A 16,561-nucleotide genomic window follows, 5' to 3' on the forward strand; every position below is an offset into this window, starting at 1 on the left:
TATTTGTGAGGATGTGCCTGTTGTAGTTGCAAACGTTACTATTTTAATGGACTTTGTTATTCTTGATATTCCCGAGGACGATAGTATGTCTATTATTCTTGGAAGACCATTTCTGAATACTGCAGGGGCTGTTATTGATTGCACTAAAGGCAATGTCACTTTTCATGTTAATGGTAATGAGCATACGGTACACTTTCCGAGGAAACAACCTCAAGTTCATAGTATCAACTCTATTGAAAAAATTCCATCAATTATATTTGGAGGTTTTGAATTTCCTCTTCCTACTGTCAAGAAGAAATATGATATTCTTATTATTGGGGATGTGAATATCCCCGTTGAGGTAACATAGTGTTATTCGAAATTTCTCCGGTTCCATGTTATTCAGAATGAGTTCGTTAACAAGACTTGATCAACCTTGTTAGTGGATTCCTTTTGATGATCATGAGATGGATGAAACTAGAAGACACAACCTTCTGTACCCCACTTTTACTTTCTGTTATTTATATTAAATAAAATAAAATAAATATTTTTCTGTCTATTATCTAATTATCCGTGCAACATAAAATACCTTGAAAATAAAAGTTCTCCAAATGACCTGAAATTTAAATATGATTTTTTTCCAGAATATTTGGCACAAAGAACACAGCAGGGGGGGGGGGGCAACCACCTGCCCACGAGGGTGGAGGGTGCGCCCTACCCCCCTGGGCGCGCCCCCCTGCCTCGTGGGCTCACGGTGACCCTGCTCCACTTATTCTTGCACCCACACACTTCATCTTCCTCCCACAAACATGAATATCCAGATCAAGCACGAGTTCTAGGTTACTTTGCTGCCATTTTCGATCTCCTTGCTCAAAGCACCTCTCACAAAACTGCTTGGGGAGATTGTTCCTTGGTATGTGACTCCTCCATTGGTCCAATTAGTTTTTGTTCTAGTGCTTTCTTCATTGCAAATTTTTGCTGCTTAGGTGACCCTATTCTTGAGCTTGCATGTCAAATTTATATGGTCAAAAGTAGTTTTGATGCATGATATAGGCCCTAGGCACTTGTAGGAGTAGTTGCTATCAATATTATTGAGTTTGGCTTACTTTTATTTTGAAGTTACTAAATTTTTTTAGAATTTTTCAGAGGAAGAAATATGCTTAGAAAAATGTTCCAAGGTGGTTCCTCAAGGAAGCAAGGACCCAGGCTTGCAATGCGTGATGCTGATGAAGAGCCACCAAGAGACGCTCCAGTGCGTCCTTGTGAGTGGCCCTCTGAGAACTTTATGGATCGAGCAGGAATTAAAGAAGAATTCAACGCATATTTGCGTAACGCTGATCTTGTGAGCTTCGAGGAAGAGAAGTGCAGCCAGTATCACAACCTCACCAGTACCTTTGTGAGGAGGTTTGAATTTTCAACCTCACGTAATTCTCCAACTGTCTTGTTTGATCTTTATGATAAATCTTACACTATGGACTTGGAGGATTTTACCACTGCTTGCAAACTTCCACAATGGGATAGTATAAGGGATCCTCGCAAATCTGAATTTAGAGATTTTCTTGCTAGCATAACTATGGAGAATCTAGAGATATTACACAAGCTACCATAGGGAGCATTCACTTTCTTGCTATACATTATTTTGCTCTCTTCATAGGTAGATGCATTAATGGTAAAGATGGGGCATGTCACATGTGTGTCCCCGATCTTAGTATTCGTAGGAGTGTTGTGTTAGGAGACAAATCATATAACTTGGAAGCCATTGTTGCGCGTAGGTTGCATCTTAATAGACTTAATGGAGATTTCTTTGGTTGAATTTATGCAACCCGCATAGCTAATTTTCTTGGTATAGCCATACGCGAAGATGATATTGAATTACCTCCTGCTTATCTAGATTTTAATGCTATGGTTCACCGCCAGTTTGTTGAGAGGAACGAATCACCTCTCCAGTATCGACTAATCTTTGACAGACGCCGCGCTGTCCGTATTACTCTCCCTGCTCCTGTCTTCTTTGATTATCAGGAAAGAGGAGGATATACTATTACCAGAGAGGAGGCAGATGAGTACGAGAGGAGAGAGGAGGCCGCTCGTCGCCATGTTGCAGCTCAGCAGGCGATAGCTGCTGCATGTAGTACGACCCCAACTATTATTATGGATATCCGCCAGGCTAGCCATGGCCATAGACCAACTTAGGCCAAAAGCCTAAGCTTGGGGAGTATGTATTCCCACCGACATTACATTTATGTTCACACACTCATTGCTAGATGTCGGTGCTCATACTTTTTCATTGTATCATTCATGCTAGTTTATTTTCCTTTTTATGCTTTCTTCTTGTGTGTTTAATAAACCTTAAGAAAAACCAAAAAAATTAATTGTAGTTTTTAATCAGTTTAATTTTCATGCTTGTAGTAGTAATTAAAAAGAAAACCCAAAAAGATTTCCTGTTCTTCTTTTGCTTGTTGAGAGCTTTTCCGTGTAAATAGTTTTATTTGTTTTCTTTTCTTTGGGGGTCGATAGGACAAGACTATAGTTAAATTGTTGAAGTGGCTCTTATATGCATTATTGTTTATCTGACAAAAGAGCCCATATTGCCTTGTCTTCTCCTGTTTATTGAATGCTTGCAGATTCCAGCTTAGTCCAATGCACGTGCACTATTATTATTATTCACATCATCTGATCGTTCAAGTGAAAGGCAATTATGATGATATATGATGGACTGGCTGAGATGAGAAAAACTGGTATGAACTCGACCTCTTTTGTTTTTATAAATATGATTAGTTCGTCGTTCCTGATTCAACCCATTATGAATAAACATGTTTGCAATGACAACTAGAGATCATAGTTTCTTGTGCCATGCTTGATTAGCTATGAGTTATAATGGTTTACCTTGCGTGTCAACATGCTATTAAAATGATTATGATGTGGTATGATAGGGTGGTATCCTCCTCTGAATGATTTAAGTGACTTGACTTGGCGCATGTTCACGCATGTAGTTGAAACAAAATCAACATAGCCTTCACGATATTTAGGTTCATGGTGGATTATATCCTACTCATGCTTGCATTTGGTGTTGATTAATTTTAATGCATGTTCATGACTGTTGTCGCTCTCTAGCTGGTCGCTTCCCAGTCTTTTGCTAGCCTTCACCTGTACTAAGCGGGAATACTGCTTGTGCATCCAAACTCCTTAAACCCCAAAGTTTTTCCACATGAGTCCACTATACCTACCTATATACGGTATCTACCTACCGTTCCAAGTAAATTTGTATGTGCCAAACTCTAAATCTTCAAATAATTATCCTGTTTTGTATGCTCAAATAGCTCATGTATCAACTAGGGCTGTCCATATCTTCCATGTTAGGTGGGTTATTCTCAAGAGGAGTGGACTCCGCTCCTCACTCACGAGATAAATGGCTGGTCACCGGGATGCCTAGTCCCGTGCTTTATGCAAACTAAATCAAAATAATTGCAAACAAAACTCCCCCTGGGACTCTTGTTAGTTGGAGGCACTCGTTGTTTCGAGCAAGCCATGGATTAATGCTTGTTGGTGGAAGGGGGAGTATAAACTTTACCATTCTGTTTGGGAACCGCCTATAATGTGTGTAGCATGGAAGATATCGCCATCTCTTGGTTGTTATGTTGACAATGAAAGTATACCGCTCAAAATATTATTCACCTCTGTTTCAAAACCGAGCTCTGGCACCTCTACAAATCCCTGCTTCCCTCTGCGAAGGGCCTATCTATTTACTTTTATGCTGAGTCATCATCCTCTTATTAAAAAAGCACCAGCTGGAGAGCACCGCTGTCATTTGCATTCATTATTGTTAGTTTACATTGAGTATGACTTGACTGGATCTCTTTTAACATGAATTACAATGTCTAGTCAGTCCTTGGTCTTTAAAGGTGCTTTGCATTTATGTTTTGCGGTCTCAGAAAGGGCTAGCGAGATACCATCTTATTATATCATATTATGATTGTTTTGAGAAAGTGTTGTCATCCGAGATTTATTATTATGGCTCGCTAGTTGATTATGCCATTGATATGAGTAAACTTGAGACCTATGCGTTATTGTGAATGTGGTTAGTTATAATCTTTGCTGAAAACTTGAATGTTGGCTTTACATATTTACAACAACAAGAGCAAACAGAGTTTGTAAAAGTTTTTCTTTATCACTTCCAGTTTGTCAACTGAATTGCTTGAGGACAAGCAAAGGTTTAGGCTTGGGGGAGTTGATACGTCTCTAACGTATCTACTTTTCCAAACGCTTTTGCCCTTGTTTTAGACTCTAATTTGCATGATTTGAATGGAACTAACCCGGACTGACGCTATTTTCAGCAGAATTACCATGGTGTTATTTATGTGCAGGAGTAAACATTCTCAGAATGACCTGAAACTTCACGGAGCCACTTTTCAGAAAATAAGAAAAATACCTGCAAAAGATGAAGGCCAGGGGGCCCACCACTTCTCCATGAAGGTGGGGGCGCGCCTACCCCCTAGGGCGTGCCCCCCTACCTCGTGCCCCCCTGTTGCCTCTCCGACTCCAACTCCAACTCCATATATTGAGTTTCGGGGAGAGAAAAATTAGAGAGAAGAAATCATCGCGTTTTACGATACGGAGCCGCCGCCAAGCCCTAAAACCTCTCGGGAGGGCTGATCTGGAGTCCGTTCGGGGCTCCGGAGAGGGGAATCCGTCGCCATCGTCATCATCAACCATCCTCCACCACCAATTTCATGATGCTCACTGCCGTGTGTGAGTAATTCCATCGTAGGCTTGCTGGATGGTGATGGGTTGGATGGGATCTATCATGTAATCGAGTTAGTTTTGTTAGGGTTTGATCCCTAGTGTCCACTATGTTCTAAGATTGATGTTGCTATGACTTTGCTATGCTTAATGCTTGTCACTAGGGCCCGAGTGCCATGATTTCAGATCTGAACCTATTATGTTTTCATCTATATATGAGTGTTCTTGATCCTATCTTGCAAGTCTATAGTCACCTATTATGTGTTATGATCCGTTAACCCCGAAGTGACAATAATCGGGATACTTACCGGTGATGACCGTAGTTTGAGGAGTTCATGTATTCACTATGTTTTAATGCTTTGTTCCGGTACTCTATTAAAAGGAGGCCTTAATATCCCTTAGTTTCCGTAAGGACCCCGCTGCCACGGGAGGGTAGGACAAAAGATGTCATGCAAGTTCTTTTCCATAAGCACGTATGACTATATTCGGAATACATGCCTACATTATATCAATGAACCGGAGCTAGTTCTGTGTCACCCTAGGTTATGACTGTTACATGATGAACCGCATCCGGCATAATTCTCTATCACCGATCCATTGCCTACGAGCTTTTCATATATTGTTCTTCGCTTATTTACTTTTCCATTGCTATTGCTATCATCATTACAAAATACCAAAAACAGTACTTTTACTATTGTTACCTTTTGCTACTGTTATCACCACTATCATATTACTTTGCTACTAAACACTTTGTTGCAGATATTAAGTTTCCAGGTGTGGTTGAATTGACAACTCAGCTGCTAATACTTGAGAATATTCTTTGGCTCCCCTTGTGTCGAATCAATAAATTTGGGTTGAATACTCTACCCTCGAAAACTGTTGCGATCCCTTATACTTGTGGGTTATCAGCGCCCCCCCCCCCTCGTGGACAGGGTGTGGGCCCCCTGGCGTGGATCTTTCTTCCAGTATTTTTTATATATTCTAAAATAATTCAACGTTAATTTCCAGGTCATCTCGAGAACTTTTATTTCTGCACAAAAATAACACCATGGCAATTCTGCTGAAAACAATGTCAGTCCGGGTTAGTTCCATTCAAATCATGCAAGTTAGAGTCCAAAACAAGGGCAAAAGTGTTTGGAAAAGTAGATACGACGGAGACGTATCAACCCACACCCCCTGGCGCACGGCGGTGCCTAGTGGGCACCCCATAAGTCAGTTGGGGCTCTTCTTCAGCCGCAAGGAAGCTTATATCCGGAAAAAAATCGTGTTAAAATTCTAGCGTGATCAGATTTATGGATCTTCAGATATTTAAGAAACGATGAAAGGCCAGAAAACAGGAACGCAAAACAAAAGAGAACAGAGAGATAGATCCAATCATGGACTAGAGGGAAAACTCCCCTCCCATCTAGGGGTGGAGGCCATGGAAGAAGAAGAAGGGGGGGGGGCTCTCTCCCCCTCTCTCCCGGTGGCGCCGGAGTGCCACCGGGGCAAGGATTGTGACGGCGATCTACACCAACAACATTGCTACCATCAACACCAACTTTCTCCCCCTCTATGAAGTGGTGTAATCTCTCTATTCCCGCTGCAATTATTTACTTAAACTTGGTGCTCAACAATATATATTATTATCCAATGATATGTGGTTATCCTATGATGTTTGAGTAGATGTGTTTTGTCCTATGGGTTAATTGATGATTGTGATTGGTTTGAGTTGTATATTTTATTTTGGTGTTGTCCTATGGTGCCCTCTGTGTCGCGCAAACGTGAGGGATCCCCGCTGTAGGGTGTTGCAATACGTTCATGATTCTCTTATAGTGGGTGGGGAGAGTGACATAAACCTATACCCGAGTATGGGGGTTGTTGCGTATGGGATAAAGAGGACTTGATACTTAATGTTATGGTTGGATTTTACCTTAATCATCTTTGGTAGTTGCGGATGCTTGCTAGAGTTTCAATCATAAGTGCATATGATCCAAGTACAGAAAGTATGTTAGCTTATGCTTCTCCTTCATATAAAATTGCAATAATGATTACCGGTCTAGTTATCAATTGCCTAGGGACAAATAACTTTCTTGTGTGACAAAAGCTTTCTACTAAACTACTAAATTTATTATCTTGTAATTTATTCATAGTTTTATTCTCGCAAAGTACTTTCTAGTTTTATTCTTGTTCTAGGTAAAGCAAACGTTAAGTGTGCATAGAGTTGTATCAGTGGTCGATAGAACTTGAGAGAATATGAATCCTACCTTTAGCTCTTCGTTGGGTTCGACACTCTTATTTATCGAAAAAGCTACAGTTGATCCTCTATACTTGTGGGTTATCACTCGACCATGAAGGATGCGGTGTTGTGCGATGCGTGGTTGACCGTATCCATGGATTTCGTAGGCAGGAGTAGAGGAGGGGTCCTTTTGGGAGCAAGTGCATGAAAAGTCTCACGCACAAAAACACATTGCGCCCTATGACATGTACATCATTCAACCACGCAACGTGAGGTCGTTGTCGTATTGCTAGCACGCAATCGAGATCAGCGTCACCAAGTTTTACAACATGGTTCGTCAGCTCGAGGCAAGGTGGCCATTGCACGCGCCAGAGGACGAGATTGTAAGTTTTTCTTCCTCTTGCTTAACTTGTTGATTGATACATTCACTCAATGTTGGTCTACACATTATATGTAGCCTGCACGCGCTGCGGTGGTGTACCACGGGATAGAGGGACGGCCATTTACGTGCACACACTGTTGGATGAAGATGAAAGGGGAGTTTGTGTAGAACGATATGATCCGTTCATGAAAAACTTGTTGGACATACGAGATCTTGTTGTACTAGACTTAATCTGCATGGTATGTATGAACGATTTATGCTAGTATTTACTATCCGAACTTTGATGAATATCATCTAGTTTACATGAATTTCATCAGATTTATTAATATGGATTGAAATGTATGCGGCTAGCGTTAAATGACGTTTTTCCACATTTGTGTCTGCAGAACGAATGCGGGAGGAAATTTACATATCTCCCGTTGGAGATGCTAAGGAAAACAAATGCTGATCGGCCGTCGAAGGTACTGACCAAGACAAGCAAAGTCAAGAACGGACTCGTGTGTGGACTAGTTAGGTCGGCACCTCCGGAAAAAGAAGGGACCACGTGCGGGGTGCATGCTTGGCACCCAAGGAATGCCTGCCGTCCGTTCTTGAGCCCACACGTGCAATGGGCCCTCGAGAATAGCTGGACGAATTTTCTCTGCTGATTGCACCTCTTTTTTTTTTTTTGAACTCCTGATTGCACCTTCTTGGTGACTTGGATGTGAAGCAGGCATAGTAGTAGAGCGGAACAAAACGCCTCGTGTTCTTTAACCGTGCCAGGTGTCTGGATAGTGTGGTCGAAACGTTGTGCCCAAGTTGCTGCATCAGCGTGTGTGCTGACGTCTGTACAGCCAACCTTCGCCCGGCCAAAATGTCCGTCGCCCATCCTCCACGGTCGATGCAATTTTTATTTTTTTGAACACTGGTGCCAGCGAGCACCCCAAAAGAAACGTATAGATTTTTAACGTTTTTCACCTCTTCAAAATCATGAACTTGTCATTTTTATGTAGCTCACATGTTAACTTATTTCATCATCAGACTTTACACCATATAGTATACATCCATATTACCATGCAGGATTTCTTTTGCTAGCTTTTTTTTGAAACCTCAAAACATAGTTTTCAAACTATTCAAAATAAAGTGCTCACTGGCACTGTGCTCCAAAAATGCACGCTCATGAATACATCCATATTTGTTTTTTGACGTTTTCATACTACACTGTCAAATCAAAAAGTAAAACGTGGTGTGACCTTTTCTTTTTTTTCCAAGAGTAATTATCTGTGAACACCAAAGAGCCCAACTAGCTTAGCGCACCTCAGGCCACAAGATTAACGCAATCCATCCGACTGACTATGCTGACAAAGCACAAAAGTACGATATGAATCTTGAATTGTCGCACCTACAGCAGCAAGAGTTGTGAACTTTCCCATAATTAATCACATGCCGTAACAATAGTCCGTGTAATTTTCCATGGCAAACTTTCCCGGTCGCTTCCAGCTCCGGAGCACCCAATCAGCCCAACAGTCAAAGGCACTCCGGGCGGCCCGCAAGATGCGTATATATAGTGCCTCCACCACCCCCGGGGACAGGAACTACACACAGCGCAGTGCGGCCGGGCTCGTCGTTGGGCTCATCAACAAAGCAAGTAGCAGCCAGGAAATGGACGCGACAGCAGAAGCTAGTAGTGGAGAAGGAGCACGCCACGCCCACGGCGCAAAAGATGACCGGCCGGAGAAGAAGGTGCCGTTGCTCGGCATGTTCAGGTATGCCGACCGCCTCGACATGCTGCTCATGGTGGTCGGTTCGCTCGGGGCGGTGGGCAACGGCGTGTCGGAGCCCCTCATCTCGGTCCTCTTTGGAGACGTCATCAACTCCTTCGGCGAGAGCACGACCAGCACCGTCCTCCGTGCTGTCACCAAGGTGCGCCACGGCTTATGGTGATCACTTAACTTGAAGAATGGCTAGTTGAGTTAACAGAGAATATTCTTTTTATCTCCAGGTTGTTCTCAACTTCATATATTTGGGCATTGGGACAACAGTTGCTGCCTTTCTTCGTAAGTGGAACTTCCATTCAATTCTTGGAATGCATGTTTTCTGTCAATGAAACCTTAGATTAGATGTCAAGCAATAGTACACACAAGAAGATAGTTACACATTCAGCGGAAATCCGTTGGTGCGTTTTTTTTTTTTTTTGAAATGTCAAAAATATTCCAACAAAAATTTACTAGTATATATTTTTTTGTTTAATATTCATGCAGGAGTGCGTGCTCCCAGGAGCCAAAACGCCATTCTAACATTCAGTATATACCATTTTCAAATAAACTGAACTGCAGAGGACAATTAACAAGGTTATTTAATATCACATGGAAACCAACTTCTCCATGAAAATTCTATGGGCAGAGCTGGTACTCTATAAACTTGTCAATTTTCAGTACCAACTCAACTGCATTTCCTTTCGCAAAAAAAGAGAGAGAGAGAACTCAACTGCATTTCAAAGATATAAAATTGGCCAGTAGTGATCAATGAATGTGCAATCATATAGCGCTGCGTTTGCGTTTAGTTAGCTGTGGATGCCGCCACCTTCTCAGCGTCGTCTTAATAAAAAATGACACACAAATTTGTTCTAGCTAAGGAACATGCAGATATAATGATCATAACAGAGCAATCGTCATCAGTTATCATGTATTCACTCCATGAGAAGTACCAATTGAATTCCTAATAATTGGATATGTTTAGTTAAATTATATGCTAATGGTAGAGATGTTAGTAAAAAAGGCTCACCCTTCATTTTCTTCCAGAGGTGGCATGCTGGACTATGGCAGGAGAAAGGCAATCAGCCCGTATCCGTTCTTTGTACCTGAAATCTGTTCTGAGACAGGATATTGCATTCTTCGACACAGAAATGACAACTGGTGAAGCAGTTTCTAGAATGTCTAGCGATACGGTTATAATTCAAGATGCTCTTGGTGAGAAGGTAATACTTCCTTTGTACTCCCTATCTAGAACTAAAATACATCTAGATACATCCATTTCTGCGACGAGTAATTCGGAACGGAGGGAGTAGTACCAAATAAAGAAGAATTGCAATATTTTTCATCACATTGCAAAGTGCGCACAGACCCGCAGGCACGAGTATCAGTATTTTTTATTGATACAACATAAGCTTTTGTGTTACTTACCTAAGTGTATTTCATAGTTCGTACATTCTATGCAGCCCACCTAGTGCTGCCGGTGCTGACATTCGTGCATTCTGATTTACAGGCAGGGAAGCTTGTGCAACTCGCATCTGCCTTCTTTGGGGGTTTTACCATAGCATTCACAAAAGGCTGGCTCCTAACTCTTGTCATGCTAACATCACTACCACTAATTGCTATCGCTGGTGCAGTGTCTGCACAGCTGCTAACCCGGGTTTCCAGCAAGCGACTAACATCGTATAGTGATGCTGCAGACACAGTTGAACAGACAATTGGATCTATTCGAACAGTGAGTTCAAATTATATCAGTTATTCATCAATTATCTCAGTTCATATAAATTGTGGTAAACATTAATTTAGCAACACTCGTGTAAACAGGTTGTGTCCTTCAATGGCGAGAAGAAAGCTATAGAAATGTACAATAAATTCATAAAAAATGCATACAAGACTGTTGTTGAGGAAGGCATTGTCAATGGGTTTGGCATGGGCTCTGTCTTCTGCATCTTATTTAGCAGTTATGGTCTAGCCTTCTGGTATGGTGGAAAGCTGATCATTGACAAAGGTTATACCGGAGGGAAGGTCCTCACTATATTGTTTGCCGTACTGACTGGCGCAACGTGAGTTTCTGAAATCTTTACATTGCAAATACCTTTGCTGAGAAGTAGTAATATTTATTGTATATAAATTGAAGGACTACTTGAATGGAAGGAAATATATACATTATATACCAAAGTTTAAAATTCAAGATAACCCTTTCTCTTACGGATGACCTGCGAATACATATTTTTCCGTAAATTATATAAGGAACTTTACATGGCAGTTTGATGTTCCTTTTAAGGAGTGTTCAGAGATTACCTTTAGATAGCTAATCTTGTTTACTTATTTATGTTTAGTTGTAAATAATGTAAATTGGTAATGCTTGAGCTCAAGGCTAATAATTGTTTTATAAATACAAATAGCCCACGAGATTCAAGGTGACTCCTTCCCTTTGAGGTAAAAGAAATTCAACAATAATCCTAAAAAAATGTACCATAAATTTAGAAGAAAAATAGAATGATCGAAATTGCTATTTATTTTGGATCAGATTATATATGAAAAAAAAAGTCTTTCTAAAAAGATCAACCCAATCGACCACTGGAAGTACAATTTTGAAACAGGTGTAAATTGCAATTATTGCAACCTCACAGCAGGATCCCATGAATCCCGAGAAAGCTCTAACAGCAATCGCTAGATATTGTCGAAGCTACTTCAGATTCAATCATTATGTTTTAAGTATGGAATTATCATTACTCTAGTGTTGGTGAGAACTAAAACATTCCGTCAAACAATAAATATGACAAGCTTATATATTGCAGATAGCACTATCAAATTCTAGCAAACAAATCAACTACACTATTTATACTAAGTATGAACAATAATCTTACTTAAAAAAATAAGTTAAATGAAATTGTAAAAGTTATACATAGTATCATTAGAATTGTAAAACGAAGACAAGTAAAGGCAGAGAGAAATTTAAGCTTCGAAGAAGTATTCACCTGGAAGTTACAAATACGTTGCATGTGATATGCGTAAATTTAATTTAGTAATGCTCTGTACCTACATGCCACTTATCTAAGTTCAATAAACTTTTCGACCTACAACACATGAGCAGATGAACTTGAATCAAATCAAATCACTAGTTGGTTTACATTTTTCAGTAGATGAGTATAATTCATCGGATAACCAGCTTGCAAACCCTCCACAGGACGCTAATTATTTTATTTACATTGCTCTATCTTCATCTTATGTTACCTCAGCAAAGCATACATATGTGAAGGACTAGTAGTTTAAACTGTATTTCATGCCAAGAAATAGAAAAGGCGACCATTGCATATGGTATGTTAATGTCCTAAGCCTGGCACTTACAATTTTTTGTAACAGTTCATTAGGTAATGCAACACCATCAATTTCTGCAATTGCTGAAGGTCAATCTGCAGCATACAGACTGTTCGAAACGATTGAGAGGAAGCCTGAAATAGATTCAGATGATACCAGCGGCATGATCATGGAAAATATCAAGGGTGATGTTGAACTAAAGGATGTGTGCTTTCGCTACCCTGCAAGACCCGGGCAGTTAATATTAGATGGATTGTCATTACAAGTAGCCAGTGGAACAACAATGGCCATAGTTGGAGAGAGTGGAAGTGGCAAGTCAACTGTTGTCAGCCTAGTTGAAAGATTCTACGATCCACAGGCTGGAGAAGTTTTGATAGATGGAGTCAACATCAAGAATCTGAATCTTGATTGGATAAGAGGGAAGATCGGCCTTGTTAGCCAAGAACCATTGCTGTTTATGACCTCCATTAAAGATAACATAATCTATGGTAAAGAAGAGGCAACACTTGAAGAGATCAAGAGAGCAGCCGAGCTTGCAAATGCAGCAAACTTCATCGACAAGTTACCAAATGTACGTAAATAAGATTGCATGCTTCAAATGAATTCTTGAACTTTAAATTAACAACATTTTAATTTCATACCAGGGCTACGATACATTGGTTGGTCAACGTGGGACTCTGCTTTCTGGGGGCCAAAAACAAAGAATTGCAATTGCGAGAGCCATCCTTAAAGATCCAAAAATCCTTTTGCTAGATGAAGCAACAAGTGCATTGGATGTAGAATCTGAGAGGATAGTTCAGGAGGCACTCAATAGGATAATGGTACAAAGAACCACACTCGTCGTTGCCCATCGTTTGAGCACTGTAAGGAATGTTGACTGCATCACAGTTGTTCATCAAGGGAAAATAGTGGAACAAGGTTAGAATCTCTTGAATATACATTATTTTTCCCATTCTAGATATATCTATTGTCAACCTATAATGAATCATTCACCCCACAAACATATCCTATGTGTACAGGTCCTCATCATGCATTAATGAAGGATCCCAATGGAGCTTACTCACAGCTTATTAGGCTACAAGAAACTCGTGGTGATGAAAGACGTAAAATACAGGATTCTGGAGTGCCCAATTCCTTATCAAAAAGCACTAGTTTGTCAAATAGACGGTCAATGACTAAAGATTCTTTTGGCAACAGCAACAGATACTCCTTCAAGAACCCCTTAGGATTATCAGTTGAGTTGCATGAGGATGAAATCACAGGTGAACAGAACAAAGACGACCTTTCCAATGGGAAGACCCTTCAGAAAGCACCAATTGGACGTCTTTTTTATCTTAACAAGCCGGAGGTACCATTTCTTCTGCTCGGTGCTATAGCAGCATCGGCGCATGGAGTCATTTTCCCATTGTTTGGCATACTAATGTCTGGCGTTATAAAATCATTCTACGAGCCACCAGATAAGCTGCGGAAAGATTCTAGCTTTTGGGCATTGATATCTGTAGTTCTGGGGTTTGCATCATTCATTGCAATCCCAGCAGAGTACCTTTTGTTTGGAATTGCTGGTGGCAAGCTTATAGAGCGTGTTCGTACTCTGTCATTTCAAAATATTGTTCATCAGGAAGTTGCTTGGTTCGATAATCCCTCAAATTCCAGGTAACATATTCAAATGGTCTCAATTACTTTATCTTCTCATACATAGATCTACACAGATGCTAAGATTCTGCTTTCACTTACAGTGGTGCACTTGGTACACGACTCTCAGTTGATGCATTAAATGTTCGACGCTTAGTAGGAGATAACCTGGGCCTTATAGTGCAGTCTACAGCTGCACTAATCACTGGCTTTGTCATAGCATTTACGGCGGACTGGAGGCTTGCACTGATTATCACTTGTGTCATTCCTTTAGTGGGTGCACAGGGTTATGCTCAAGTGAAGTTCTTGAAAGGGTTTAGTGAAGAAGCTAAGGTAACGTATAACAACTCTAAAATTTACTTCCTGTTTGATTCAGGATGAGCAATCCTAAGGACCCTGGAATCGACTATCACAATAATATATTCAATTATTGTGCAGGAGATGTATGAAGATGCAAGTCAGGTTGCAACTGATGCTGTTGGTAGTATCAGAACTATAGCATCTTTCTGTGCAGAGAAAAGAGTGGTTACAACGTATAACAAGAAATGTGAAGCTTTAAGGAAACAGGGAATTCGAAGTGGAATCGTTGGAGGGCTTGGTTTTGGTTTCTCATTCTTAGTGTTGTATCTTACATATGCTCTATGTTTCTATGTTGGTGCACAGTTTGTACGTCAGGGAAAAACTACTTTTGCAGATGTTTTCAAAGTAAGAGATCCTAAATCATTTCGAGTTACAGTTTCTGTATGGGTATCAACTTTTAATAATCAGTCACAAATGCATTGGATGTTTTTCAGGTTTTCTTTGCCTTGGTTTTGGCAGCTGTTGGGGTTTCGCAGGCAAGTGCATTGGCATCTAATGCAACAAAGGCAAGGGATTCAGCCATTTCTGTTTTCAGTATTCTAGACAGGAAGTCAAAAATTGACACAAGTAACGACGAGGGCCTGGTATTGGAAAATGTCACTGGCGACATTCATTTCAGTAACGTCAGTTTCAAGTACCCATCACGCCCTGATGTCCAAATATTCAGTGACTTCACCTTGCACATTCCTTCCAGAAAGGTATGATTTGCATCCTTTAATAGTCTTGTTTATCATTGTTGCACCCAATTGTTTTCCATTCAGATAACCAACTTAAAGTACCACCTCATAAAACCAAGAATAATACTTGAAAACAGGTGATGCATCTAGTTACAGTGTTACAATATAAGAAGCTTTCAGCTGATTTATTTCACATATGATCATTCAGAACCACAAAAACTGCTATGTTGACACTTTTTCCTTCCTTTTTCAGACCATAGCACTAGTTGGAGAAAGTGGTAGTGGCAAGTCCACTATAATTGCTTTACTGGAACGCTTCTATGATCCTGATTCTGGTAGAATCTCAGTAGATGGAGTCGAAATTAAGAGCTTGAGAATTAGCTGGTTGAGGGATCAGATGGGGCTGGTAGGCCAGGAGCCAGTACTTTTCAATGACACAATCCGTGCAAACATAACATATGGGAAACACGGAGAAGTGACAGAGGAAGAAGTCACAGCTGTGGCCAAGGCAGCAAATGCTCATGAGTTCATATCAAGCTTGCCACAGGGATACGACACTCTGGTTGGCGAGAAAGGCGTGCAACTATCTGGTGGACAGAAGCAGAGGGTAGCTATCGCAAGGGCCATTATAAAGGACCCGAAGATACTACTACTTGATGAGGCAACCAGTGCCCTGGATGCGGAATCAGAGCGCATTGTTCAAGATGCATTGGATCGAGTCATGGTGAGCAGGACCACCATAGTGGTGGCTCACCGCCTCTCCACAATAAAAGGGGCTGATATGATTGCAGTCCTCAAGGAAGGCAAAATTGCAGAAAAGGGAAAGCATGAGGCCCTGATGCGAATCAAGGGTGGAGTCTATGCTTCACTAGTAGAACTCCGCTCAAATTCCGAGTAGAATTGTGTATTATTTGACTTTTTTTTCTTTTTTTCTTACTGCATTTGTTTGTTCCTAGTACAATTATTTCACCATGCAATACAATGATTTTTTATTTGAGAAGTGAATGCAAGAGGTTAGCGGTTTGTTGCAAGGAAGACCTATGAGCATGGTAAGTAATGAGAATAACAACTATGTGTGTAGCAACTGATAATACAGAAGATTAGACCAACATCATTAAATAGTTGTCTTTAAATACTAACATGCATCAATATGATAGAAGGAAGAAGAGACAGGATTTCTACCTCCGTCCCTAAAGAAATCGAGGTCTGAGGTGCTACTTCACAAAAACTGCAGGTTCGACGCAAACGACTCGCACGTAGCATTACAGATAGTCTTCTCGCATACTCAAGCAAATATCATTTGACTACAAACACATACAAGAAGTGGCGGACGCAGAGGAAAATGGAGGGTGGGCTCAAAGTTAATGGTGACTAAACTAAATCGGCATCATCATAGAAAAAATAGTCTCATGTATTCTGAATCCACACAACAATACATCAGTACAAGAGAAACAACAATAAAAAGGGAAATGTATTCCCAAGTGCCCAGCCGCAAGTTTGAAATTACCGCAATTATTAGTACTAT

General features: G+C 40.6%; 1 protein-coding gene across 1 annotated transcript; it reads left to right on the top strand.

Annotated features, from left to right (window-relative positions):
* Nucleotides 1–8,957: 8,957 nt before the first annotated feature.
* LOC119268730 (ABC transporter B family member 4-like) lies at nt 8,958–16,073 on the top strand. The gene is made up of 12 exons (XM_037550426.1): nt 8,958–9,218; nt 9,298–9,352; nt 10,097–10,272; nt 10,560–10,781; nt 10,871–11,109; nt 12,413–12,938; nt 13,012–13,285; nt 13,387–14,020; nt 14,104–14,332; nt 14,438–14,704; nt 14,794–15,057; nt 15,290–16,073. Exons 1-12 carry the CDS (start codon nt 8,958–8,960, stop codon nt 15,932–15,934), a joined length of 3,792 nt encoding a protein of 1,263 aa, XP_037406323.1. The 3' UTR covers nt 15,935–16,073.
* The last annotated feature ends 488 nt before the right edge of the window (nt 16,074–16,561 follow it).

This window comes from Triticum dicoccoides, chromosome 3A, assembly GCF_002162155.2.
Source record: "Triticum dicoccoides isolate Atlit2015 ecotype Zavitan chromosome 3A, WEW_v2.0, whole genome shotgun sequence".
In the NCBI taxonomy this organism is placed as follows: Eukaryota; Viridiplantae; Streptophyta; class Magnoliopsida; order Poales; family Poaceae; genus Triticum; species Triticum dicoccoides.